Source organism: Macaca fascicularis, chromosome X (assembly GCF_037993035.2).
Source record: "Macaca fascicularis isolate 582-1 chromosome X, T2T-MFA8v1.1".
Lineage (NCBI taxonomy): Eukaryota > Metazoa > Chordata > Mammalia > Primates > Cercopithecidae > Macaca > Macaca fascicularis.
In genome coordinates this window covers 142,310,712-142,338,486 of record NC_088395.1, presented here as the reverse complement: position 1 = coordinate 142,338,486, position 27,775 = coordinate 142,310,712, and the positions used below count along the sequence as shown (strand labels likewise).

The window sequence follows — 27,775 nt, the reverse complement described above, 5'->3', positions numbered from 1 at the left end:
ACTTAAAGTAAGCATGCACACAACTTCAGTAAACACCACGCGCATGCGGCGCTTCCCAAGTGCTGGAGGGCCACTGGGCATGCAGACAGCCCACCCCAAGGGAAGAATTAGGAGAGAAGTAATATAACACCCAAATCATGCCAACATATAAAAGCCCAGGTCAAAGGTCAAACCACGCACTTGACTCTCTCAAGTAGCCTGCTTGGTCATCTTCCAAGTGTACTTTACTTTCATTCCTGCTCTAAAACTTTTTTTTTTTTTGAGATGGAGTCTCACTCTGTCACCCAGGCTGGAGTGCAATGGTGTGATCGATCTCTGTTCACTGCGACTTCCGCCTCCCAGGTTCAAGCAATTCTCCTGCCTCAGCCTCCCAAGTAGCTGGGATTACAGGCATGCACCACTAGGCCTCGCTAATTTTTGTATTTTTAGTAGAGACATGGTTTCACAATGTTGACCAGGCTGGTCTCCAACTCCCGACCTCAAGTGATCCACCCGCCTCAGCCTCCCAAAGTGCCGGCATTACAGGCATGAGCCACCGTGCCCGGCCTCCTGCTCTAAAACTTTTTAATACTTTCACTCCTGCTCTAAAAGTTGCCTTGGCTTCTCCCTCTGCCTTGTGCTTCCTTGAGGAGGCAAGAACTGAGGTTGCTACAGACCCACACAGATTCCCCGCTGCTAACATACTTTGGTACCGAGTGACTTGGATACATTCCTTAGTGCTAACAAGTGAGGTTTCTCTATCACAAAAAGTTCTGCTCATACACTAGGGGCCCCAGTACCTAATCCAGGGCCTTGTATACAGAAATCCCTCAGTATATGCCTGCTGATTCACAGATGGAGATAAGTTACCACAACTAAGTTTCTAAAACTTCGGTATGTGGACAGTCACTGAAAGTGGCTTCTAATCCAATTATGTGAGCCTCCATTTTGTCCATACGAAGCCTGTTTCAGGACCACACTGATTTCCTTTCTGTAAGGACTTCTCTTCTTTGTTGGGCCTATTCTCCTCTGCTTTCATGAACTGAAGAACCTAATGCAATATGACATGCTATTTCCTGATTTTAAAAATCATCTTATATGACGTGTAAGGTGCTGAAGTCTAACCTACACTTTAGGGTAACATAAATATCCCCTCATTTTCTAAGACAGAAAGCATTAAATAATTTAATTTTAAAAATTAATTAAATTAAAAAGTTTTTACAAGCTTAGAATGCAGTTAGAAATGTGGCTGGGTGACAGAATTTTAGATATTTATTCCAAAAGGGTAGCCTGACTTTCTATGCCTGCTTCAAAAGACACATCATTTTTTCACTTAATAAACAAGCTTCCTTTTTCAGAAAATTCCTGAACTACATCCAACATGCTGAGAGGTGCCTAAATAAACCTCAGTATCTTAATTAAAAGTTTTGGCTTTCGATTTAATCATGTACACATACGAGTAATACAACATTACAACATTTGTTTTTTTCTTTTTTTACTATAAACCTCTCATTAAAGAAGATTTGATTTGTATTTAATAAATCTTGCTCGTGTTTTGACATGTATTTTCTCATGTATTTCTTCCTAGTGTTCATTTTCTCCCTCATGCCTGAGTTGATCAAACTATGAGTGTTTAAGGAGAACGTGAATATCATCAGTAGGTAGCATTTTTCTATGTGCTTTCTGTGAAGGGTGTAATGTACAGTGTAAACAATGAACAACAACCCAAATGGAAAAAAATCAGGTTATTTCAGATCTGTTCATCACTAAATCCAACATACCAGTACATTAGTGACTCCACACATAAACACTGGCTTCTAAAGAAAGGGTATAATGCTTTCCTCAGAACATTCAACAAATGGAGCGAAGCCTTAGCCGATGAATAGGACACTTGTGTAGCAGACATGCTAATGCACCTGGAGGTGTCGTCAGACATTTGGGAATAAAGACCTAAGGAGCTGCAATGAGACGGAGCTCATGAGTCACGGCTGAAAAGTAGTGTTTCATACAATTTCATACACAAATCAGAAAGTGTTTTTTCCCTTGAAAACAGAACGTGTACAGAATGATTCAATGTTATTAGCAACTTCACTGGTATGCTGCATTTAGAAAAAAACAAATCTTTTTTGGGTCACTGATGTATAACTAATGCCATTTTAGATTATATCAGGTGTCAGGAGGGTTCGATATAGATTATTAAAAGAAAAATTACGTGCCACTGAACTTCCTGCAGTCCAGATTCAATTCTAGTACCATTTTGTCTGTATATGAAGATTTTTCATAATGTTGCACAGATTATGTGCAACGCAGCCCCTCTTTCATATGGGAAAAAAAGCATTTCTGACCCAGCTGCAAAAGAGCATGTGTTTTTAGTTTCTCCAGCTGTGGTAAAGTAGTAGGCAGTCATTTGGTGGTCATTAAAAGTACAAAATGTTCAGTTTCACCCTCACCCAAATCTTCTGAATTTTAAGAAGCCAATCCAGTTGGATTACTCTCCTCTCATCCTACCCTCTCATTTTCCATCCCTGCCCCGAGAAAAGACTGGCGGGCTTGTGCAGCCCACTAAGTAGTGGCTGGTGAAGGGAATCGATGGCTGTGTAATATGTCAAGTGACCTGATCCCCCTCCATACCCCGATCCTGGTCTTCGACTTGAAAGGCCAAAGGCTAAAGAAATTGAATCTACATAATTTTGCAGACTGAAAGTCTTCAATGTCAAGAGTATACTTTTTTTGTCCTTGAAATGTCCTCTCAGTATATGGATAGTCACTAAAAATGAATTTGGATCCAATTATCCTAGCTTCTATTTTGCCCATACTGAGCCCGTTTCAGGGCAACACTGATTTTCTATGAGGACTTCTCTCTCTCATGGGCCGATTCTTCTCTGCTTTCATGAACCTATTAACCTAATGCAATACAAAATGCAATTTCCTGAATTCAAAAATCATCTAAAAGGTATAAATAATTGGTCTCATTTAGCCACTCTTATAGTTTCATGAGACGTCCTGAAAAAGGTAAAAATATAGTGGTAACATGTTTATTTAGTTATTATAGCCTCCAGACTTACGTACACAAGAACGACATAAGAATTTGGTGCAATTTAAAACCCAAGGTTGGGTATGCTATAAACTTTCGGTCACTACTTAAACTTTTAAACTTTCTGTCACTATTCTGTCAATTAGTAAACAAAATGAAGACTTATTCTACCAGGTAACAAGCATTTAAGGTTCATCAGGACAACTAGTACAGCTGACTAGTTTGCCTACACCCAGAGAATGTGTATCTTGGCTGATAACCACAATCTCAAGCATTTGGTACCATGTTTGTGAAACAGCTCCTGAGGGTTGGGGGGGGGAAAAAAACAGACAACTTTTGAACACTTGGGAACAGGGAAGACATTACATATTAATTCATTAAGGTAGGGAATTCCATTGCAGCATATTTACTTTAAAACCCCAAAAAGAGAAATTTCCTAAAGTATTTCCATTGTTTAAATATTGACAGGCAGCGAGTTTTAAAAAAATGATTTTTCAAGAAAAAAAAATAGATAATGACTTTGTCCCTTAATCTGAAAGCTGGGAGACAGGACGAAGTGCCTTCTTTATACCTAACTGTCTGACTTTACCAGCTCCAAGAAAGGGAACCATTACTTAGGCAGAGGGCCACAGGGCCACAGCCACCCTCCTGGCTTCAAATAACTGGACTTTTGTCCCCTCAGCCCCTAGTTCATAGATTCCTTGTCGATGGCCAAAGGGCTTCCTTAATTGTAAGGTTACAAAACCAGAAGAAAATGCTCATGGCCCAAGGAGTCCAAAATGTGCCCCTTTTTCTGCTAAAAACAATTAATAACATACTTATCATATCAAAACAAACATAGCTGTTACTTTGGGAAGATTTAAAACATTGTCAGCAAAAGGGAGAACATGTGCTAGGTCATTATGCACTTTCTTAGTTACAAATGTTCCTCCTTCCGGCTCCACATTCGATATACCTTCTCCAAACACCTTGGATGTAAAGTACTGTCAAGATGAAGAATTGTATCTTATAAAAAGGAAGCCAAAAATTCCTAACCAGAAAAACCTTTCCTCACACAATCTCTTATAGTTTCATGAGACGTCCTGAAAAAGGTAAAAACATAGTGGTAACATGTTTATTTCCTTCTTTTTAAAATAAGCCACTCAAACTGCTCGTTGTACTTGAACAATATTTTGTCTTTGAAATAGCATGAAAGGCAAAGGCAAAACAGAAACAAGCTATAATTTATTTACTATTCAGACAAGACTAAAATCATTTCATCAAAAACCATCTTTTAGCCAAATGACGGATTCACTGCCCTAACAAAACTGTGCTCAATATAAGATAAAGAGCATGAAGTTTTTACCTGAGTGTCTATGGGAAGCCATGGCTCAGAGACCAAGTTCAGGAGCAGCACCTAGACCAGTCTTCCCTCAACCCCAGCTGATAAGGCTGTGGCTCATTTGTGAACATACATTTAAGGGGAAGCGGCTAACACAAAAATAACCGAGAGCAGATGTCCCACCCCTCCCCAGAGATCACAACCTTAATCCCACTAGAAAATTCTTAACCATTTTAGGTGATCCAAGGGAGAAGAATAGGACCCAGTAAAAATACCAAACGCTACATATAAATACCTGCGGGGCTACTCAGCATCCAAATTAGCTCCAGAGCCAGAGAGGCCACATAGAAAGTCATCCCTGTACCGGAATAAAATTTGGACTCGGCTCTGGCATAGCTTAACGCTGAGCCAACCTTATTAATCCACTTTATATGCCTCAAGAGCTTGCATTTGGCCCTATAAATAATACATTTTTGTGCTGTTAATGATAAAAGTAACTCTAAGAGATAGACTTATGTTACCAGTGTAACTCAAGGAGATTAGACACTATGAATATAGAGATTAAGGGGATTATAGATGTTGTCACTCAATGTCCTCCTTGGAATGTTCCAGAGATCAGCAGATTACTGTACCGGAAAGGGGAGCGATCCTAATCTCCCCACCTCCTTAACGGCGGAGAGCACAGAACAAGATGGGGAGACTATGCCTAACCCTACCACAGACACAATGAAGACATTTTGTCTCACAAACTCAACCTCTTGCTTTTCAGCGTCAGGGACAATAAAAGGAAAAATATGAATGAAAATGAAGACATCAACCTAACATGTTATAATAGCTCAACAGACCATCAGACGGCTGGAGGCTGGTCATTAGGAGCACAGTCTAGGAAAAGAAAGCCCCTAAGTCCCTCCAGGACCTTCTTCCATATTCCTTCTCTGGCCTTACCCTCAGCCTCCTTTCCCTCACTCCCACCTCCCTGGCCTCCTCACTGTCCCTTGTGCCCAGAGTCATGGTTGTTCCTTTCCCTACTTCAAGTCTGCTGGTATTCCACTGATTTCTCTCCTTGTTGTCTGATCTCCTGCTCTGCTCCATGAAGGCAGGGATTTAGTACTGGAGCTCACTGCAGTGGCCCCAGAGCCTAGAACACTGCCCAGCTCCCAGGAGGCTCTCAGTAACTATTCCTTGAAAGAATGAACTAAATAACTGAAAAGTCCATCAAGCCTCCAAAACACAGTCCCACCTGCAATCCTGAAAGTGGTTTTGGCCACTCAACTTCAAGGAAGGCAGCTGACCTTCACGCTGGTACAGACACCTTTATAGCCACTGTCTTGTTTAACAGTGCATGCCACTGGTTTTGACCCTATTCACACATCTCCCCTACCAGGTTGAGGGCCAGGGCAGTGCTTTGCTGGTCTTCATGTTCCTAAAGCACAGAGTAGGACAGCAGTAAATGCTCCATGAAAATGAATGAATGAGTTCCCCAATTCTTATGATCTTCAAATGTTTAAGGAAAAATTATTCTAAAAGACAGCTGACATCAGTAACTCCCAGTTAGCTAGAAAATGACACAATAAAAGCCAGGTTGTTACGAGCAAATTTATTACATGTTAGAGAAAAAAAAATAAGCCTGGGAAAAGAAGAGAAGCTACACTGTGCTCTTGCTCCACGCCTTTCTAGTCTCTTTCTCATCCAGCCTGATTAAATTATGGTGCACAGATTAGCCAGTTGTAACAACACCACACCCCTAAAATAAACTGAAACTTTTCACCTAGAGGAAATTCTCTTACTTTATTAGATGATTAACCTTAATGAACCCTGAATTTTTTATTTTAGCAAGGTATATTTTTAGGAAGAGCCCATGTATGTTGAAATACCTCTCTTGCAGCGCTGTGAACAATAGGCTTGGTATGCCTAATACTTTCCTTTAGGAAGTCAATTCCTGTTTCAAGCTATGCATCAGGAAGTGTCTTCTTTTAGCAAGTATGGTAGTTCTTTAGGTTTCTTATCATTTTGAAAAGCGACAACAGAATATGGATAGATAGCTTTATGAAAGTATCAAAAAACAAATCTATTTTGCCTAAAATACAAGAGAAAATTCAAAGACAAGAGAATCACTTTTTGACCACCATGAATTAGTCAACTATGACCAGCCAGGATGGGCTGGGAGCTTGGGCCTCCAACAATAGCATTTATTCCAGTTATTTCCATTTCCATCAACCAGGTAACTCTGCCTTCCTAAAAACTTCATGAAGCATGACTACTACCTGCTCTGACATCTGGCCCTACTGCAGATGTCCTCAAGCCACAGAATTAGACCTTTCACAAAACCAAGACAGAAACGACCCTTTGCATGATGAGAAACAATTTCTTAGGAAGAATAGTTGGTAACTTTGTCCTGTCTTCGATCAGTGGCTCGGAACCCTTGCTGGTTATTTCACAGGTACCTGGAGTCATGGGTTTCATTGGCATCTGAGTCAATCTTGTTACACATTAACAGTATGATGTTTAATAATATCTTTAAGAATCACTGTACTGTTTACAAAGCACCTTTACATACTATTGATGGAGCTGGCTGGTGTTTGGGAGCAACTCTCCTTGGTGTATGATGGTTACATTTCAGGCCTTCTAAGTCTCACACTCTAGCAGTATCAGAACGACTTTTTCAGTGAGTGCTAGGTATCAAACTACCTAAGTTTCCCTTCCATGTGATCCTCTGCAAATCATTTACTTCAGGGTTTATCTACACATCCTTATGGTCCTATCTGCACATGCATTATGACCTATTGTTGGGTTAACCTGTAGATAATATCACCCCAGCCACTGCTTTATTGTATATGACAAGCACTTATTGGACAGATGCCCTACTATGTGGTGCAAGATATTTTGCTGGTCACAAAGAATAAAATAAAGTCCTTACTTTCAAGTGTAACAAGATAAATATACAAATGACTACCATGCAAGGCAGAGCCTTACAAGTATTACAAGAAAGGTATAAAGTGTTACTGAGATTTATCACAGGGAGAGATCACATCTGGTTTGGAGATCAGAAAAGACTTGATGGATGTTATGGCATTTGACCTGGTCCCTGAAGAATAATTAAGACTTTGGCATGCGGACAAGGGGGAGGGAGGATTCCAAGAAAATGGTACCATGTCACCTGAGGTATGAGAAAAACACAGGACGTGTTCAAGAAGCAGGATGCAGCTGGGGGGTTTGGGGTGTGACAGAAACACAGTATAAGGAAGTAGTGAGACCGAAAGCTAGAGAAGAGGGAAAGTCACACGCGGAGGACCTTTCTGCAACTGGTGCAAGGGAAGAATGAGATGAAGTCATCTCAGAGAGGAGAGGAGGCAGGGAGACAGCACAGGGTACTTCTATTATCCACTGAGATGCAAGGAAAGACTGAAAGAATGACAGGCAGAGGCAATGAGCATGGAAAGGAAAAACTAGATGTAAGGGACACTGTGACAGGGCTCTACAAGGACTGAAAGAAGGGGAAGGAGCCAAGGATCTCTCTGAGGTTGTGACTCCGGGTGACTGGGAAAATAATGGGGAATATGGGAGGCAGAGCTGGTGTAGGGAAGAGTGGCACTTTATTTTAGACTTCACAATGAGCTTCTTCTGAGATGTCAAAAATGAACCCCCTTCAATGGGATCCCAGTTATCAAGGAGCGAGAGAGAACAGTAAGATTACAGTAGAATCACGTTTGTGGGATTTCTCACACTGCAATCTAATCCTAGCCTCTCTACCTCAGAAACACCACTGGGAGGATCAAACTTCAAAAGTTCAAAGTGGTGCAACCGAAGAATCAAACACGGCAAATTCAGTGACCCACTTGGCCCACATTGCAGGACTTCCTCATTCACAGCTTGACTTGTGGTCACCTTTCTCCCTTTACTAGATTTTTCTTTTCCTGAAGAAATTTCCAAATTCAGACAATTACTGGCCATTAGTCATGGCCAGGGGCAAGAGGCTGACAACAAACTGTAATGGAGTCTTTGTGGATTTATCCGTGGTTTCGTGTCCATTTGTTTTTTTACATTACTCTTCTTTCCCTCATATCTACTACTAATAAATTAATAGACTGCAAGTTTTTTTTCTCAATATAATTTTGTCAGGCTACTTAATCCCTCTGCCAACAATTTCTCCTGAGTGAGTCCAACTGCAAGATTAAGGCAACTAGTCATGCACTATGATATGATGTGATTCAATGTTGAGCTCTCCGGAGTATTTCTTGTCCTATGTACTCTTGCCAGAAAAAAGCCCAGGACAGCTTCAGCCATCTCATGTTCCCGTCAATCTTTAAGGTGGGAAGAGTACTTTTTCCTACTGACAAGTCCAATTTTGCAAAGTCACTGCTTAAATGTCACAATTCATGGCATACCCGCCAGAGAGTAAAATGAAGGAGCACCCCTGGAACCCCAAGAGGGGGGATTTGGTCATGTAAGGTCCTAATGAAAACAAACCTGAAATTCGGCCTCCCCAAAGGGTCTCTGAATCTCAGAGAAAAGGAAAAGGTGAGTATGAAAGGAGAAGACCTGTAACAAATGAGGTAACATACATGAAATAAAGGACACTGTAAACAGCAAAGCACCTGGAAAATGCTAATTAACTCAATTGAAGACCTGTTCATTTCACAGTTGACCAGGGCTTCGAAGTTTCCTTATAATATTCACAGAGAGATTAAGAAGCATGAGCCACAGCCCCTGTCCTTTGATTTTTGGTAATGTCATGATCAGTAACAGTTTTAAATGTCTCTTGTCCCCAAAGTCTCTTCCCTTCCTGTGTTACTACCAGACTTTTACCAAGAGGTAGGAACTATCCCAACCACATCCTACAGATACTTTTATGGGCCTAAAACCAGAAATCACTACCAGGAAAACACCGAACAAATGACTTTCAGAGCATGCCTAGGATGATATTTTTCAAAAAAAAGAAGCAGCAAAAAAGTAAAAGAAGAAAATAGAAACCAGAAAATGTTTTAGAAAGAAATATATAACATAAATCAGAATCTCAAATCAAAGGAAAATAAATGTTTTAGGAAACTGAGAAGCTGGTAAGGATAAATCCTTGTCACATTTTAGATGTTAAAATTCTCTTCCAGTTTATTTCTACCACCTACTTGTGATATATCTGTTTTATTTCCATGTTGCCATGTACCATGACTCAAAACACCCTTTCAACCATGCTAAGTCCTGGCATTCACCAAGCCCACCTTTTATGAACATTTCAAGCCTCTGATAAATGCTTGAGGGCTAAACATTCCATGACCCTATTCTATAATTTACCCAGCTGGTTAATATCCATAACAGGAAAGAAGAGCAAATCAAATAAGCTTTCATCCATACCTTTATTCTTAATGCTGATAACTGAGATCGACTGCCTTGTTCAGGGATGTTATCATAATAATTCATGAGCTCTGCTTCCTTGTGTGAAACATCAAGGCTAGTAACATACAATCTATCTATATTTACCAAAAAATTATAATTAAAACATTACTTTATTATGCATTGGTGTCTTCAAACCCCAAATAGAAGATAGCCCTAGAATTCAGGGTAAAGGTTGAAAAGACTCATGAGTGGTTCTCTGGGGTTTGGTCAGTAGAACATCTGAACCTAACATGGTGCACAGAAGTGGAAGCGTGAACATAGCAGGAGGAAAGAGACCAAGCCGTGACCTGGATGTCACTCAGGAAGTCTATATTTTGTTAGGCAACAGCATTGTCTATTTTGATAGCAGGGGAAATCCAGATTTCCAGAGGACTGAAAGTACATAAAGTGAAAGCTCACTTGGCTCCCATCTGCCAAGTTTCCCCGAAGGCCATCATTTGACTGCCTGAGCAGTGTCTTGATTCAGATTCAATGCAGGAGTAATTACAGGTGGACAGAGGAGAGCAGTGGCCCACAGTGATTTGTATCTGAGAGAGCAAATAATAACTTTCTGTGGAAAGAGCTCTTCTGTTGTGCCAGGACAGGCACTGTTTTGTGAAAACTCAGCTGCAGAACCAGAGTGATTTTGTTGGTGTGTGGTCTGCCATTAGATTACCACCCTCCATGGCAGCTTGTCTTCCCTGTTTTTCAACCTGTGCATGGTGAGGACAGACTATAGGCTCCTCCACAAGTTGGAGAGGCTTGGCGGACCTAAAGAAAAGTGAGCCAGGTCCGAGGGTGTCTCCAGCTTCAAAAAGATCGCATGGGCCGGGCGCGGTGGCTCAAGCCTGTAATCCTAGCACTTTGGGAGGCCGAGGCGGGCGGATCACAAGGTCAGGAGATCGAGACCACAGTGAAACCCCGTCTCTACTAAAAATACAAAAAATTAGCCGGGCGCGGTGGCGGGCGCCTGTAGTCCCAGCTACTCAGGAGGCTGAGGCAGGAGAATGGCCGGAACCCGGGAGGCGGAGCTTGCAGTGAGCCGAGATCGCGCCACTGCACTCCAGCCTGGGCAACAGCGTGAGACTCCGTCTCAAAAAAAAAAAAAAAAAAAAAAAAAAAAAAAAAGATCGCATGATAGAGTTGGAAATGGTCTTAGATACCACCTAATCCAATCATCTCATTTTATAGATGGAAAAGCTGAGACCCAGAGATGGAGAGATGACCTGCTTCCCTGAGTTAACAGCTGCTCCAGGTCTAGAAGCTGAGTGTCTGGACTCCGAAGGCACTATTCCTTGTACCATATTAGCAAGGGATCTTTACACATGACAATGTAAACCTTAGGAATGCTATGTACGGTAAATGGGGCTTGTTATCCCTTGACTTTATATTCATCAACAGAGGTTAATCTGGGTCACATATCCTGAGACTAAGGGACAGTTGTGTGTGTAGGTGACACATTTTGCAGATTCTCTCACGCAAGGGTCCAGTCAAGTTATCTCCGCCACAGTTATGGTTAATGCTGGAGTCTCTTAGCCTACTCTTTGCTCAATTAAACTCTATTAGACTTAAAAAGAAAAATAAAGTTCACGGATAAACTTTGGCTAACTTGGAAGCAGTAGTTGACGCAGAGCTGAGAGAGATATGGACTAGGTTGGATGGGGAAGCAGAGGCTCCACCTAAAACAGCTGACACTTAAGGAATAAGAGTGAGTGATTTCAAAGCCTTTGAAGTCAAACAACAAGTTCACCATGCCAGGCAGCAAGTACATGAAACAGAACGACAGGAACACAAAGTCCAGAAAGGAGAACGCAAGGAGAGTCTGCAGCTAGAGGAGCAGAAGCCACCAAAGAACATGTACTTGGAAAGATCACACCCCATTCACCTCACATCCCCACCCCTCTGGCTCATTTCCAATCAGTGTGATAATTAACACGAACAAACATGGGAAGTATGTACCTGACTGGTATAAATAAGACCAGATTATCTGAGGTACAGAAAATGAAACAAGGAGTGGTTGTCCTATTGTGTTCAATGAAATCCAGGTAAAATGGTTTAGACTGGACCATAACTATTTTTGAAGGCTTCCATGAAAGAAATTTAAGGCTTAACTTTATATGAGATTGGTTGAATAATTAACATGGTTAGTTCCAAGACAAATAATAGGAAATTTGCCCTGAGATAGTATCAGTATATTTATTTTATAATGATTCAAGAGAATATAGTGCAGTGGCTAAGAGCATAGACTGAAGCCAGAATATCTAGACTTGAATCCTGCCTCTACCACTTACTGGTTGTATGACATTGGCAAGTTTCACTTAACTTCTCTGTGACTAAATTGCCCATCTATAAAATGGGGATGATAATAGTACCTATGTAAGAGGGTCATTGTGAGAAATAAAGCAGTAAATATTTGTAACATTTAGAACAGTGGCTGGCACACAGTAAGCACTATATATTATTATTAATTCAACTACACGCTAAAAATGTGGCTGATCCAAGCAGCAGATTCCTACAAATAGAATTTATCAAGTTTACTAACTCACGGGTGATATGTGGAAAAGAGATAAGAGCTCAGGATGTTGGCCAAGAGCCCAGCTGCAAGGACCATGGGCCTGAGAATGACTGGGGCAGCAGAGAGCAAACCTCAGAGACTCAGAGGAATTGGCCTCTAGCAGCTTGACAGCCCAGTGGAGACAGTCTGTGGATTCAACATGGGTCAGGAGGGTTTATGAACAGATGATGGAGACCTGGGGAGAACAAATCTCTCCTCTGTTGATCCTCTAATGAAATAAATACCCAATAGGTCTAGGTCACCTGCCCAGTCTTGAGCTGCGGAGGGTCTTCCCTACATCTTCCCTGCCAGGAAAGGGCCCAGTTAGCCCAATGGATAATTAGACCTTTTCTGGCTAGAGTCAATAAACTTTCCAACACAACAAATAAGGGTTTACTTTATGAGCACTAATTCATCAGGCAGGCCACCCTTGCTTCACATCTCTGAGCTTAAGTTGGCTATAAAGGCCAACAATGAAAAGAGGCTACCTATATGCAGCTCCAGCCAGAATGCAGATTAGGATCGTATTACATGAGTTAATTCTGAATAAATGCCAAGGACATGGATCTGAAAGACCCTGTCTCATCAAGCCACTTACAGAAAGGACTCTACAGCTCAGGAGATGAGGTTGTTCGTGCTGAGACATAGTTTGGGTGAGTACAGCAATGCCCAAGGTCCCAGGGTGGCAGAACCAAACTATGCACCATCTACCCAACTCTTGACCAAAAATATGTTGTGATCAATCCCCTGTACCCACCCCAAGACGAACTCCGGCTAAAGCATCTAGAGTTGGGATGACTGTAAGAAGACTATTATCTGACCATTGTGTAGACAGACCATTGCTGTACGTCCACAATGACTGAGCACCTCACATTCCCACCCAAAAGAAACCCCAGACCTCTTAGCTGTCACTCTCCATGCATGAACAGTGACTAGGATCTTAGAGGCTATATTTTCAGGTCCCCAGATCTCATCCCAGAGACCGGAAGCTAATCTCCTCCTATCACAATAGGGTCCCTAAACCCTGTGCCTCAGCTCACCGCAGGAGAACACGAGGAAGGGAACAGGGGCATATCAGCCTAAGGAGGCAGGGACAGCTCTGGGATGAGCTGTGAGGAGAGAAAGGGTACACTGGTCCCAAAGATTCTCTGAGGCTCCATACCTCCTCTCCTACTGGCACAGCCTGGGCAAGGCCTGCAGCTACAACATCTCAATTCCAGATAATCACACATTCTTTCTTCAGTTATTTCACCCAAAATTTTATCAATCAGGGTTTCATTTGGGTTAACAATCTTCACTTATAAAATGAAATAATCCCAGGTGAGCGTAAGTGAGGGTAGCTAAAGAACATGAAGTTCTTTGTCATTATAGAGATAATATGTAAAATATTTTAGAATAAAAACATTTCTTAGGTGAAAACTTTAGTTGTTCATTGTTTTATATGTTCACAGTGATTCTTTAAGTTTCCATGTTCATGACTTCAAGTTGTTTTGCTACATTATCTTATTTATTGAGATATAATTTACACGCCTGTGCTTTGGGAGGCCAAGGTAGAAGGATCGTTTGAGGCCAGGAGTTCAAGACTAGCCTGGGCAACATAGTGAGACGCCCTTCTCTAAGTAAAATTTAAAATAAACAATTTATATATCATAAAATTCACCTTTATAAAGTGTACAATTCAGCTGTTTTTAGTATATTCATAACGTATATCAATCATTACCACCATCCGATTCTACATTTTCATCACTCCCGAAGAAATCCTGGACCTCTTAACCATCACTCTGCATACCCCACCCCACCCCACCCCCTGGGAAACACTAACCTACTTTCTGTCTTTATGGATGTGCCACTTCTGGCAATGGAATCATACAATATATGGCCTTCTGTGGCTGATTTCTTTCACTTAGCATAATGCTTCCATAAAAATGGAATCACACAATATGCAGCTTTTTGTGGCAGATTTCTTTCCCTTAGTATAATGTTTTCAAGGTTCAACCATGCTATGGCATGCATCAGTATTTCAGTTCTCTTTATGGCTGAATAGTAGTCCATTGTATAGATACACCACATATCATTCAACCATTCATCAGGTAATGGACATTTGGGTTATTTCCACTTTTTAGCCACTATGAATAATACTGCTATGAACGTTCTTTTTTTGCATAGGTTTATTTCCAAAGATGTATTTTTGAAGAGCTATGAAAGAATACATAGTGAAAAGTCTTCCTCCCCCTACCTATCCCCAGACATCTACTTCCCCCTCTCCATTGATAACCAATGATACCAGTGTCTTCTTTATGCTTCTGGAGATACCGGGCTTATAAAAGACAGGCAGCAATATATATTTTTTGTTTTTCCTCTTTTTTTAAAAACAAACATAAATAGTGGTATACTATACATACTCTTCTGCACCTTGCTTTTTCTATTTATTCTATTGCTAGTTCCATTTATTTATATTCAGAGAATTTTCCTTGTCAGTACGTAAAGAGCTTCTACTTTTTGAACACGTACATAGTATCCAATTGTGAAGCTATACCACAATTAACTTAATCAGTCTCTTATTGACAAATATTTATCACAAGGATGTAAGAAAAAAATACATTTATTTATTTATTTATTTATTTATTTTTTAAGATGGAGTCTCACTCTGTCGCCCAGGCTGGAGTGCAATGGTGCTATCTCAGCTCATTGCAACCTCTGCCTCCCGGGGTCAAGCGATTCTCCTGCCTCAGCCTCCTGAGTAGCTGGGACTAAAGGTGCGTGCCACCATGCCTGGTTAATTTTTGTATTTTTAGTAGAGACAAGAGCTTCACCATGTTGGCCAGGCTGCTCTCGAACTCCTGATCTCAAGTGATTCACCCGCCTCAGCCTCCCAAAGTGCTGAGAGTACAGGTGTGAGCCACTGATCCCAGCCTTGAAATATATACATTTTTTTAAAGATAGGATGAACCAACTAAAAACAGCAGTTAGTTTAATCAGATTGCTTTCTTCTAACCCCCAAAAGAGATCAGTCACACTAAAGGAATGGGAGTTTTGATTTACAAGAAAGGGAGAGAGTAAAAGGAAAGAGGTGAAAAGATCTAGAGTGGATCAGGGAGCACCCACCAAAGTTTACTGAAATGGCACATTGTTTTTGTTCATGCAGAGAGGATGCCATCTGGAAATCCCACGCCAGCTATGCGAAGGTTACCCTCAGCTAATCAGCCACCCAGAGAGGAAGTGGCTTTTGATTCCAAATCCATGCTCTTTGCACCAAAACCCACGATGCCTTGCCAATGAACTAAAAAACAGTAAACTCAGCAAAATGCTGATACTGACAATGCACACAACATATCCTCACGCAGTGCCATACCATGATAGATTAGTGGCAATGGAGAGTATACTTCTCAAAATTAAAGAGGCACCTTAGTGTTCATTAAGTCTTCAGGCTGAAATGTTATAAAGTACATATAGTATTTGAGTTTCAAATGTTCATGTTGTCTTCCTTATCTATTTTAAAAAATGAAAGGTGGCTTCTCAGCTGGGGATTATAATGGAGCAAGCTGAGCTGGGCACAAGCCCTTCTGGACGATTAGACTGGCAACATGTCACTGATGCATACCACCAGGGAAGTGCACAGCTCTGAGTCATAAGTCTGACCTTAAAACTGCATGCTGGGAAAACAAAACACCATCCACGTTTGTTATATAAATCTGTCATGGATTTTTCAACTCTGTCTGCATCAGAGTTTTAAATTAACCCTGTCATTGTTTCTTCCTTAAAGTAGAAGAGTAGCTTGATGTCTGTAGCCTCAAAGGTCAGTCTTTTCTGAAATGGGCACTTGTTTTCTTAAAGGTCACATAACTAATTGAAGCCAGGTGACCCATGTTCTACAACTATTTGTCACTGATTTCCTAACTTAGATTGCACCTCCCTGTCTTTACAGATAAACAAGAAAAAGAAATGTCACCAGCACCCCCACTCCATTATCAGTGAACATTTTAAAAAACTAACTTTGGACTTCAGAAAAGGGGTTGATGTTTATAAAGCAGCTTAATAGATGCAGACCGTTTTAAAATTAAGTATACTGGCAGCTATCTTTGTTAGATGTTTAAACAGGGATCCCCAGCTACGTCATGGCAATTCAGTGTGGCAAACCAGGAGTATTATAAGAATTGCAAGACCTAATTAATCTTAATTCCCTTCAAACTGTCTACTCATTTAATACCATAAGTAAATGCTAAAGCCTATATAAATTATCATACTGGAACAGGAAATGTACAGAGAAGAGATTAATTCAGGAACTGTGAAAAAGGATACTGATTTTAAAACACTTTCAGCAAATTTAAAAATCAATTTAAAAATTAACGTCATCAAATTAACTTAACAGTATTTTTATACCGTTAAATTTTATACTGTTAAAATTTTAAATTGATTTTAAGCTTTCAATTAATGAAAATAACAGTAAATGTTTTTAACTTTATTGTGTTGTAGCCCAAGGAAAGCACACCAGACTTAGAATCAAAAATCTCAAATGCAATCTCTGATTCTGCTGAATTGCTTACAAGCCAAGTTAATTTTTCTTCCTCATCTATGAAATGGGAATATTAATATCTGTCTTGCTTTCCCTATTGAATTGTTTTAGGAACGAAATTAAATAATATATGTCCAAGTACTATACAAACTTTAATATAACATAATATGGTCATAAAAGAAATACATATAAAAATCAGGCTTTGTACCCAAGTAGGTAATGTCTTTTGATTTTTCAAGTATACTTAATTTTTCATATGATTCACTCAACTTTCACAATAAACACACACACATTTATCATATACTATAAAATCTAGTGGCAGGTCATTGTGAAAAGACAGGCAATCCCCATGATAGGAATTCCCTCTCTTTCATATCAGCCTAAACCTTCAATGATACAGAGTTTACAAAATACTAATATGGGTATTTTAGTTTTACTTAAAGTCTAGCTATTTAATCCTCTTGTATTTAGTTAATATTTAATTATTTGAAAAGGCACAAGTAGCTGGGAATAAGTGTATAATAAGCAAGCTCCATAAAATCTTGCTTCTTTGCTTTGATCTAAAAATCAAAAGCATAGTCCTCTGACTATCTGTACAGGGTATTTTTAGTTGCTTTAAGTAACTGACATGGTTTATCCTCCGCTCCTCACAAAGAAAATAACTTGGAACGCCCTCAACAAAAGAAAAGAAAAAATTAAGCCAAGGTTAGTTATAAGACTTTTATTTGGGAAAAATTAAAATGAGGAACACTTTTTATTTCTGTTGTTTAAAGGGCTGGAGATTTAGTAACAACTTGAAGAAGTGAGTTAATCCCTTTGTAACACAGCCAGGATAGGGTTTATTTTCCTACTGTTATGGTGGTAACTTAGAACACACAGGAAAACAATATCAAATATCAATTCCCTCCAGAGTTGCAACTTTCTAAATGTAGTAATCAGTAATTTGTCAAGATTATCATTCAGCATACAAATACTTTCTATATAATTTGAACTTCCATGCCACCTTTTATATCAAGTCCTCAAACGCTACCAAATACAAACCTGGTACCGTTTTCATAAAATAAGACTACAGGTGTTAAAGACGAATAAACTGAGACATTAAAGAGATTAAGTGTCTTGCTTTAAGGGGGTGGGAGGAGGCAAGGTCAAACTAAGAATAGAAGCTCAAGTACTATCACCTGTCCTAAGCATAAATCTAAAAAACTTTCCACTTTCCTACTAGCCATAAATACATAGTCCCATCAATTTTCATGTATTTTAAACATACATTTTGCAGGAAGAAAACCTTCCAAACTGATTTGTGGAAATACCATTTAATTAAGGGTGGTACTGAGTGTATGAACTACAGAATATAAAGTATTCATACATGAAACTTTTTTTCAAATTAATCTGATTTGAAAGCTTAATGTTAATGTCTAAACACTAATAATACATAAACTTGAGCTATAACGGAAACTAGATATAGTTTTAAACTTAACTATTCACTATATACAGTAAATCAGTTTTATTATGGGTGATTATGAAACAATCACAGGACAAGTCTGTCACTTTCCAAGATCAAAGAGCAAGTCAGGGGTAGAGAAATCAAAAACGTTGCAACCTAATAGTCTCTTCCAAGACCAAAGTTCATGTTATTCCATTGTGCCAAGGAGTTTTAATGGGTTTTAAAGGGTCATGTGTGTGTCTGAAAGGTTTGGCAAATTTCTTACAACTCTCCATATATAATTTCTTTTTAATTCACGTTCTACACTGACATGACGCGTTTAAATATATCTAATCACCAGGTTTCCCACCCACATCCCCCAACTAATCCCTGCCCAAAATATTTTCTGTCCTCTTTTTCTTTCTTTCTTTTTTTTTTTTTTTTTTTTTTTTGAGACAGTCTCGCTCTGTCGCCCAGGCTGGAGTGCAGTGGTACAATCTTGGCTCACTGCAATCTCTGCCTCCTGAGTTCAAGCGATTCTTCTGCCTCAGCTTCCTGAGTAGCTGGGATTACAGGCACCCACCACCACGCTCAGCTAATTTTTGTATTTTTAGTAGAGACAGGGTTTTGCCATCTTGGCTAGGTTGCTCTCGAACTTCTGACCTCAGGTGATCTACCCACCTCGGCCTCCCAAATCACACCTGGGATTACAGGCGTGAGCCACCGCGCTCAGCCTCTTTGTTCTTATACATTAAATTTTCATACACCGTCTGAAGATTGAGAACACAGCAGAAATCTGTTTCTTACCAAGCAACAGCAGCTGGAACTGAAGTGGAAAGTACAGGATTTGCCCCTATAGGGAAGTGAGAAAAACTGCTTGGAAATGATTTTAAGGGATCTCCTGCCAGCTAACTCAAGAGTGCTAGTGAAGACTTCCAGAAGGAAACATACCCAGTCAAACCCCTGGCCAAGAGAGAGTGTTTGCACACAATTCTGGGGACTGAGAATAAAGGGAACAACACAGCTTTGCAAGAATGTAGGGTGTGCTTTCCACATAAATAGGGGCAAAACTATACAGGAGAACCTTTCATCTCCATACCATTCTCTCTGTCCAAATTGTAACAAGAGTGTTTTCTTAAAAAAAAAAAAAATTATTAATTTGCACTTAACACCTTGACACCAGGGTTTGGAATCAGACCCTGCATAGATCAACTTAGTCCTCAGTTAACTGTTCCTCTGCCTTCCAAATGCAATCGATTCTATGGGCGTAACCAACATTCTATGCCTATAACACTTTTCAACATGATCTTGCCTCTCTATAAGAACAGGAAGTTACTTGGCTCCTGCCTGGGATGAAAATAAAATTTACAAGTGTATCCCCTCTTTTTTAGGGGTCAGCAATGTCTGAGTCACAAAAAAGTTCCAATTTAAAAATTAGCTAGTATTTTTTTTTTTCCAACTCCATGCCAGGATTCCAGAATACCTGTTACTTTTAAAATAAGGCTCCTAAATTTTTTCCCAGCAAAACTGGGGCATTTATTTTATACCTTCTTTCACAGCATTCTATAGCAATTTAGTCACATTTGTGTACTGTTCAAAAAGCTAGACTTCAAGTGTATAAAATATTATGAAGTTAACTGGTGAAATCTGCTACATTCACTTTGAAATGCACCCAAAAATAATACAGACTGATGGATAGAGGGATGGACAGATACGTGATAAAACAGGTAGAATAAAATGCTGTTAATGGCAGCCTCTTGATGATGGGGATAAAGGTGGCCACTGCAAAGTCATTTCAACTTTGAAGATCTTAATAAATGTTAGGGGAAAATAAAATATACATCAGCAAAACCTTTAAAAATTGACTGCAGCTATGCACAAGCAGGTACTGGCTTCCAAAATGTTTTTCAAACTATGGGCACAGAATGTGGTACAGTCTGGAATGAAAAACACCAAAGTTGAGTACCATAGCCTCCAAATGAAAGAAATCTGCCAAACCCATTTTAAGGTTTTTTTAAGGCATTATTAAAGAAGCCCTGAACATCACATCTCACAATGAAGTGCAATATTGCACACATACGTTTTCAGACTAGGTTGAGCAGTTTAGGCCAGAAGAGAGACCTTTTTGAAGGTTCCCTAATCCATTTACACAGGCCCATCTGAAGGATGACACTGTAGCCAGTCGCCTGCATCCTAACCATCTCTCTCCTTTTATGGTAGTTTCAAGTTTAAAGCAGATACTCGTCTGTTTGCAGATTCCTAAAGGTACTAGGAAAAAAAAATCTAAATATAACAGATGGATAAGTGCTCATGGTAACTGGAAACCAAAACGTAACTCCAGCTTTTGCAGGCCAATGCCTTAACACCCATGGCTTTAGTGTAATGGTCCTGCTGTGGACCTTTTGTCTTTATTCCCACATAGAAATACTACCCCGACTTTGATGGATGACAGATAAGTGTTAGTCAAAACTTTATTTTAGGTTGACATTAATAACCTTTACTTATTTTAAAGTCAATCAGGGCCAGGTGCGGTGGCTCACGCCTGTAATCCCAGCACTTTGGGAGGCCAAGGCGGGTGGATCACCTGAAGTCAGAAGTTCACAACCAGCCTGGCCAACATGGCAAAACCCCGTCTCTACTAAAAAAACAAAAATTAGCCAGGCATAGTGGTGAGCACCTGTAATTCCAGCTACTCAGGAAGCTGACGCAGGAGAATCGCTTCAACCTGAAAGGCAGAGGTTGCAGTGAGACGAGATCACACCATTACACTACAGCCTGGGCGAGAGAGCGAGACTCCGTCTCAAAAAAATAATAAAATAAAATAAAAATGTCAATCAGTATGTATTCTCCAGGATGTTAAAATTTTCTATGAAACACAGTCAAGTGTTTTTGTTAGGTTTTCTTATTAGTGTTTTTTAAAATAGTTCAATATACTTGCCAAAGTATAATTCAAATGTTAGTAAAACCTCTGAGACATTTCTATGAATTCTAGGGTTCCATGGAATATAATATGAAAACCACTAGACTGGAAGGATTCTATTTGCACTCTTAGTGTTTATTCAATCCATGACCTTTAGGTCATATAAACAGCCACCAAACCCTCTCTCGAATTCATATGTGAAAGTGGTATCATGCTGGTAACTTCCTGATCTGAATCTCTTCCCCACTCCTTATACCCAATTCTATCCTCCCTTTATAGTAGCTAACTCTAACCTTTTGCCCTACTATTCTCAACCCCAATTCTTTGAATTCATTCATATCCACAACCCCTCAACTGCATTTCCTAGGCTGCCTTTCCAAGTTTCAACAATACAAATAATGTGACCATATAATGAAGCGGGGAAGGGACAGCAATACGTATGTGTCCGTATACTTGCTGGTAGTTACAAACAAAGAGAAACTTCCAGGGTCTGAAAACTCAGCATATTGCACATTCGAGTTATTACCTCTTCTTAGCCACCACCAAAATAAACATCAGGATCTCAACAAATCTGAAAGCAGCTCTAAGAAAGTCAAAATTGAAACCACATAATGATAAAGCTGAAGTGTTTAGGGGTAAAGCATACAGATGCCTTCAGCGTACTCTGAAATACATCCAAAAATTAAGATGGATTAATGGTAGGAATAGGAGCGTTCACTGTATAATTTCAACTTTTCTGTTTGAAAAACTTGCTGATAACATGCCAGGAAAAAATAATGTCATGCTACAATGCGGGAAGAGGGACTGTTCTATTCAAGGATATCCTCCAACAATTCAGGAATACGGATATTAGAACAGGGATCCTAAGACAGTCCTGTGTAATACCACGGTAATGCTATGGTTTGTACTTTACACAATGCCTTTTATTCAATTAACTATATCTCTAGTAAGTACCTACTAAGTCTCTGGCACTAAATAATAAATGATACAAAGGACATAAGAGGAAACATCAGGCTTCTTGCTCTTCAGAAGCTTCCAGTTTCCTGGAGAAAGCAGAGTACAATTTAAGACAGTAACTCCGACCAAATCCTTTACTCTTTGTGCCTTACATTGCCCCAGTCAGGAAAATGGAAAACACCCATGAGAGGACCAAAAGTCAGGTCAAGATCCTATGTGAAGTCTATGAGAACTGACAGTTCAAAGGGCAGAGTTGGGAACATAAGGGATAGGCTAAAAATACTGGAGCACGTTGTACTGTTTTCCAGTTCAAACCTGTCCCATGAGCCCAATGCAAAGGGTGGAACTCACCCTCTCCAATTAGTTTCCATTTGAACCACTGTAGGGAGCAAAAGACACTCTGGATTATAAATCCCTTTGCCTGTGCACACTGACAATTATATACACAAACTCTCACCACTACCGATAGGAAAAGTTCTCCCGGTCCTGGGAAAGAAACATACAGCGTACCTTATCTAAATTATGAATTTTTAGCCCTAAAGACTGTGTACAGAAATGGTCCTATCAGCTGGGCACAGTGGCTCATGCTTCTAATCCCAGCACTTTGGGAGGCCGAGGCTGGTGGATCACTTGAAGTCAGGAGTTCGAGACCAGCCTGTCCAACATGGTGAAACCCTGTCTCTATTACAAATACCAAAAAATTATCCAGGCCTGGTGGCACAAGCGTATAGTCCCAGCTAATCGGGAGGCTGAGGCACAAGAACCACTTGAACTCAGGAGCAAGAGGTTGCAGTGAGGCAAGATAGCATCATTGCACTCCAGCCTGGTCAACAGAGTGAGACTATGTCTCAAAAAAGAAAAAAAAGAAAGAAAGAAAAGAAAAGAAAAGAAAGAAAGAAAAAGAAAAAGAAATGGTCCTATCACATATGGTTTAAGAGATGTCCACAGACTCACAAAGACCACAAACCATTGTTTTTCTGCTTTTCTACTTAGGTGAAGAACTGTTCTTTGGTTTGGATTTTTTTGTTTTTTTCTTGTTTTTTTGACAGAGTCTCACTCTGTCACCCAGGTTGGAGTGCAGTGGTGCAATCTCTGCACTCTGCACCCTCTTCCTCCCGGGATCAAGCGATTCTCATGCCTCAGTCTTCTGAGTAACTGGGACTACAGGCATGCGCCACTGCACCCAGCCCAAGAACTGTTAAAGAAGTTAATTACTTATCCAATAATTAGGTATCCTTCAGTGAGAGATGCTCTGCAAAGCACAAAGCTTATCTGGCTGGTAAGATAGAACAATGAGACTACTATTCTAAATACATTTTTATATATCTCCTCCTTTTTATTTTAAATTGATCCCTACAGCTGTTCAAGCAAAACTGAAATATCAATAATGAAATACATAAATTATAACAATTATTAGCACAGTTCACCACACTGGGCTTTCACCATGTGATATAAGGTTGATATAATGATGATGATGACAATGATAATGATAAAAGTGCCATTCTTTCTCAAGAATTATTAAGCACATCAGGCCTTGACATTGTGATTTCCATAAAAGCTTTGACCCCAGCTATGCTTATTGTACTGATCATAATAAAATTTGTACGATTTAGCTATGACCTTAATCTAACAAATATTCTACGTCCACGGTTATAACACAAGTGAGTCAAGGTTTCAAACTCAGAAATTAAGGAGCATCCAACATTCATCTTCCAAGCATGGTTCTCTCTTACAAGTGAGCATCTGTTGTTGGCTTCTCAAATCTTTGCCTATTAATAGAAGAGTTGATGATGGACAAAATCGTAAAACAACTTCCATATGCACTGAACTTTTATGATGTTCAAAAACCTTACTAAGTAATCACAAGTTCCTATTGGGCTTGAACTAAACTTGATGACAGATCTGAACTCTAATATCTTATACTTGGGGAGTAAGGACAGAAGAGCACTTCTGTCACTTCCCTTGCCTCAGTCTCTGTGCAATACTTGATAATTAATCATTTACTGACTCCTTTGTTTAGGGGTTTCAAAGAAAATTCACATGTGAGCTTATTCTTAGAGAAGCTGCAAAGACCTGTAAACGGATGAATAAATTAGTAAATTCTTAAAACTGGAATGTTTTTGTAAGTCTCAAAGCACCATACAGGAGAAGAGAAAAAATTTTAAAGGCCCATTTGAACCAGTTGAAGTCCAAGACTCTACCTACCTTAAAGTTTGACTCTACCTACCTTAGAGATCAGATATCTATGTCCTCATTTCACATCAGTTGTGTAGATGGAACACTAGATTTGAACTTAACTGTCCAAATCTGACTTCTTCCATGAGAATCCTGGTCAAACCCAATCTTTATTGTGGACTTCCATGGCACAATTTAATATACTTGAGCTCTAAAATATGGTTCAAACATTTATATGTGTGCAAATTTATAATCCTGTAATGGGTAAAGGAGATACTTTTACAAAATGAAAACATAATGTCCAATCAACGGTTCCATTGATTTGGTATTCTGACAAAAGGTTCTCTTTACAGGCAGTTCATTCACGTTAACTAAATAATACTTTATTTCACTAAAAAGAAAAGTATTTCCTTGAGATATTGTGTGTGTGTGTGTGTGTGTGTGTGTGTGTGTGTGTGTGTGTGTATTTCTGCATGACTTCTTAGCTTTCTTTACAACCACAGTGGGTACTCTGGTTGAAGACTGTGTAAGAATCAAAGACTAGAGATTCCACTTTTCGAGAGTCCAGTTAGGACCCCTTTTGTAAGTGAGACAGTTTCTCTCCTCAAGTGAAAATGAATTCTTTCTAAATCAGAGGCTGGGAAAAGTTAGGAGATGTTACAAGAGGTCAGAACTAAGTCCATTAAATCCCAGACCCAGATTTAGTCGCCATAGAGACAAGGGAGATAAATAAACCAGTAACCTTAACAAATGTGCTGCACCTTTGCCAGACATATCTCTAACTTACCATTATTTTTACTTAAGTATCTTTCAGTCCAAACATAACCGACTCTGAAGACTACAAAACCAAACAGAACTAGGCCCAAAAGAAATACGAACACTCACTGAAGCAAAGGGCAGGCAAAAGAGTCGAAAGCCATCCCCCACCCTTAGTAATGTGCTCTCCGTTCCCCTTGAAAAACTATTGCAACATGAAGCTCCAGAGGCAATGACATATGGGGAAAATATGTGGTGCCAAAGCCAGAAGAAACCATGTCAAAAAAGAAAAACAGACATGAAGTAACTGACCTAATTAGAAGAAAAAAGTGTACTTACAGCAGAGAAACAAGTATATCTGAAACAGGGAATACAGCTGAAGGTGAGGGGGACTGCTGTAAGGAGGCTCATGACCTTAAAGTGAATTTTTGTTGCTTATCTAAAAGAAATCAGAAGATGAAACGGGCATTGCTCTTGAGCTACAGCTCCATTAAGATGTTCGTTAAGTGAACACTGGACCTTTAAACATGACGATCCATTCCCTGCCTGGAACTGCTACACATTCATTAAAAGCTCTGAAACAAATATTTATACTTGGTGTCATGTGGTATACCAAGATGCCTCTACCAACCACCAAATATGGAAGAAAGAGAAATGGGGGCTCTGGATGATGAAACACAACAAGCGAGAAGGAACTAGAGCATTGGAACCCCATGTTTAGACTCTGGACAGGAGTCCTCATGTTTCCTGGTCACTTACTAAGCACCTACTCTGTGATAGATTAGAATATCCGGCTTGTGATACGGAGGTAAGCACATAAAAGTGGAAGATTCTCAACATCTAAGAGAGCATATACTTATAGCAAAATGTACAAACAACATCACAACATGAATATAACTCCAAATAAAGTGATACTTACATTTTTTCCTTGTGCCTTCTAGTTCTTGTCCACAGGTACATATCACTTTGCATGTTACAATCACAGCATATATACAATTTTGCATCCTGCATTTCTTAGTAAGACCGTATTATACAAATTCTTTCATATTGCTAACGTAAGCGTGAAAATTATAATTTTTAAGATCCATGAAATTCCACTGCATAGATGTATCATAATCTGTTCAATCAAAACTATTTGTTGAATATATGAACTTTTTTTTTCACATTAGACATTTAAATTCTTTTTGTCCTCACAAATAACACTGTGATGAACCACTATAACATACAGCTTTTTTTCTTTTCTTAGAATAATTTGTTTCTTAGAACACATTTGCCAAAGTATGATTATTAGATTAAAGGGTACCAATCTTTGTGCCTTTAGGCATATATTGCCAAACAATGTTCCAAAAGGCTTTGTACCAACTTACATTGCTACCAGCAGTGAATAAGCGCATATCCATTTCAAGTTAACCATATTAACATTGGGTTTTCTTTTTGTACTTCTGCTAACTTAGTAGAGGTGTGCCTTGTTGACGTTTAAATATGCTTATTTTTGCATACCAGTGAGGCTGAATGTTTTCCATGCATTTCTTTACATTGTGACATAACGTTGAGTGTCTTTTACCAATCTATCGGTTGGATAATTCATTCAGTCAACAGTTACGAAGCACCGACAGCGTGCTAGGCCTGTGCGCGCTTTTCTTACAATCTGTATGAGCTCTGTGCATGATATAGAAATTAGGTATCTTGTCATATGTGCCACAAATTTTTCCTGGTGTGCTTTTTCATTTTAATTATACTTTTTCACTATAGGACTGTATATATTTGAAACTGTTGATTTCTTTCTTTCCAACTTTTTAAAATCATTTTGTAGCTTACAAGGTTATCATATATCCAGGGATTTGATAATTATCCTGTTTTCTGTGGTCTAATTTATAAGTTTGCTAACAGCCCCATATTTTCCTAAATTTTCTAAAATTAAAAGCTCTAATCCCTACATTTCATGATTCTTGAGCATATCTAGCTTTTTTTTTTTTTTTTTAACCAGAGGCACTTAATTTAAAACAAATTTTAAAATCAGAGTTAGATTTATCTTTTCCATGTGCTATACTGTATTGAAAATAATTGATTTTTCACCTCCTCTGCTCCAACTCGAAGTAGATCCAGATTTATCTGGGAAGATTCAACCCAAAATACCCTGGTCCATATCTCTTTTTCTTTCTCAGGCCAGAGAAAAGTGAATGTTCTAAACATTAGCACCATCACTGCCTGACTCATTTTTCTTAGAACGTTGCTACTCAAGGAGAGGCAGGTCCTCAGATCAGCAGTGGTACAACCTGGCGCTTGTTGGAAATGCAGAATCTCAGGCCTTACTCTTGACCTGCTGCATCAGAATCTGCACATTAAAGTGTGAGAAGCACCAAAGTAGACTATAGGAATCCTCCAGAATAAAATAAAACACCCATACCTGTTGATGCTCCTTCTCTTAATCAGGTACCATCATCAGAAAGTATCCTTCCTCTGAAATGTTTGCCCTCAACCCTTTTAAAGCACCTCCTTAATATGACTGTCACCCTATGTCATGCCCCTGAAAATTAGCAAGCTGGTATTTTGAGAAAAAGGATGACCTTAAGTTTGCAACCTCAGTTTTATCTAGACCTGCGGTTGAAAACTCACATGTCTATAGGGGTTAAACATTCAGATAATGGCAACCAACCCTTGTCCTTAGTGTCAAGGAGACTACAGAGACTGCCGGAGACTGTGGCAAACTTCAGAGTTCATGCTTTAGCTAGATAAACTGCAGCCGGCCAGGCGCGGTGGCTCACGCCTGTAA

At 39.5% G+C, this 27,775-nt stretch overlaps 1 protein-coding gene across 12 annotated transcripts in view; it reads right to left on the bottom strand.

Moving 5' to 3' along the window:
• Positions 1–27,775, bottom strand: part of FHL1 (four and a half LIM domains 1) — a 71,170-nt gene that overhangs the window by 9,955 nt on the left and 33,440 nt on the right. For 2 of the 12 annotated variants that reach the window (XM_005594685.4, XM_005594692.3), the window contains exon 1: positions 4,359–4,446. The exons of the other annotated variants lie outside the window; for them this stretch is intronic. In XM_005594685.4, the coding sequence (XP_005594742.1) occupies positions 4,359–4,380 (22 nt within the window). In that variant the 5' untranslated portion in view covers positions 4,381–4,446. Of the gene's footprint in view, positions 1–4,358; positions 4,447–27,775 lie in introns of those variants that run through there. 12 annotated transcript variants of the gene reach the window in all.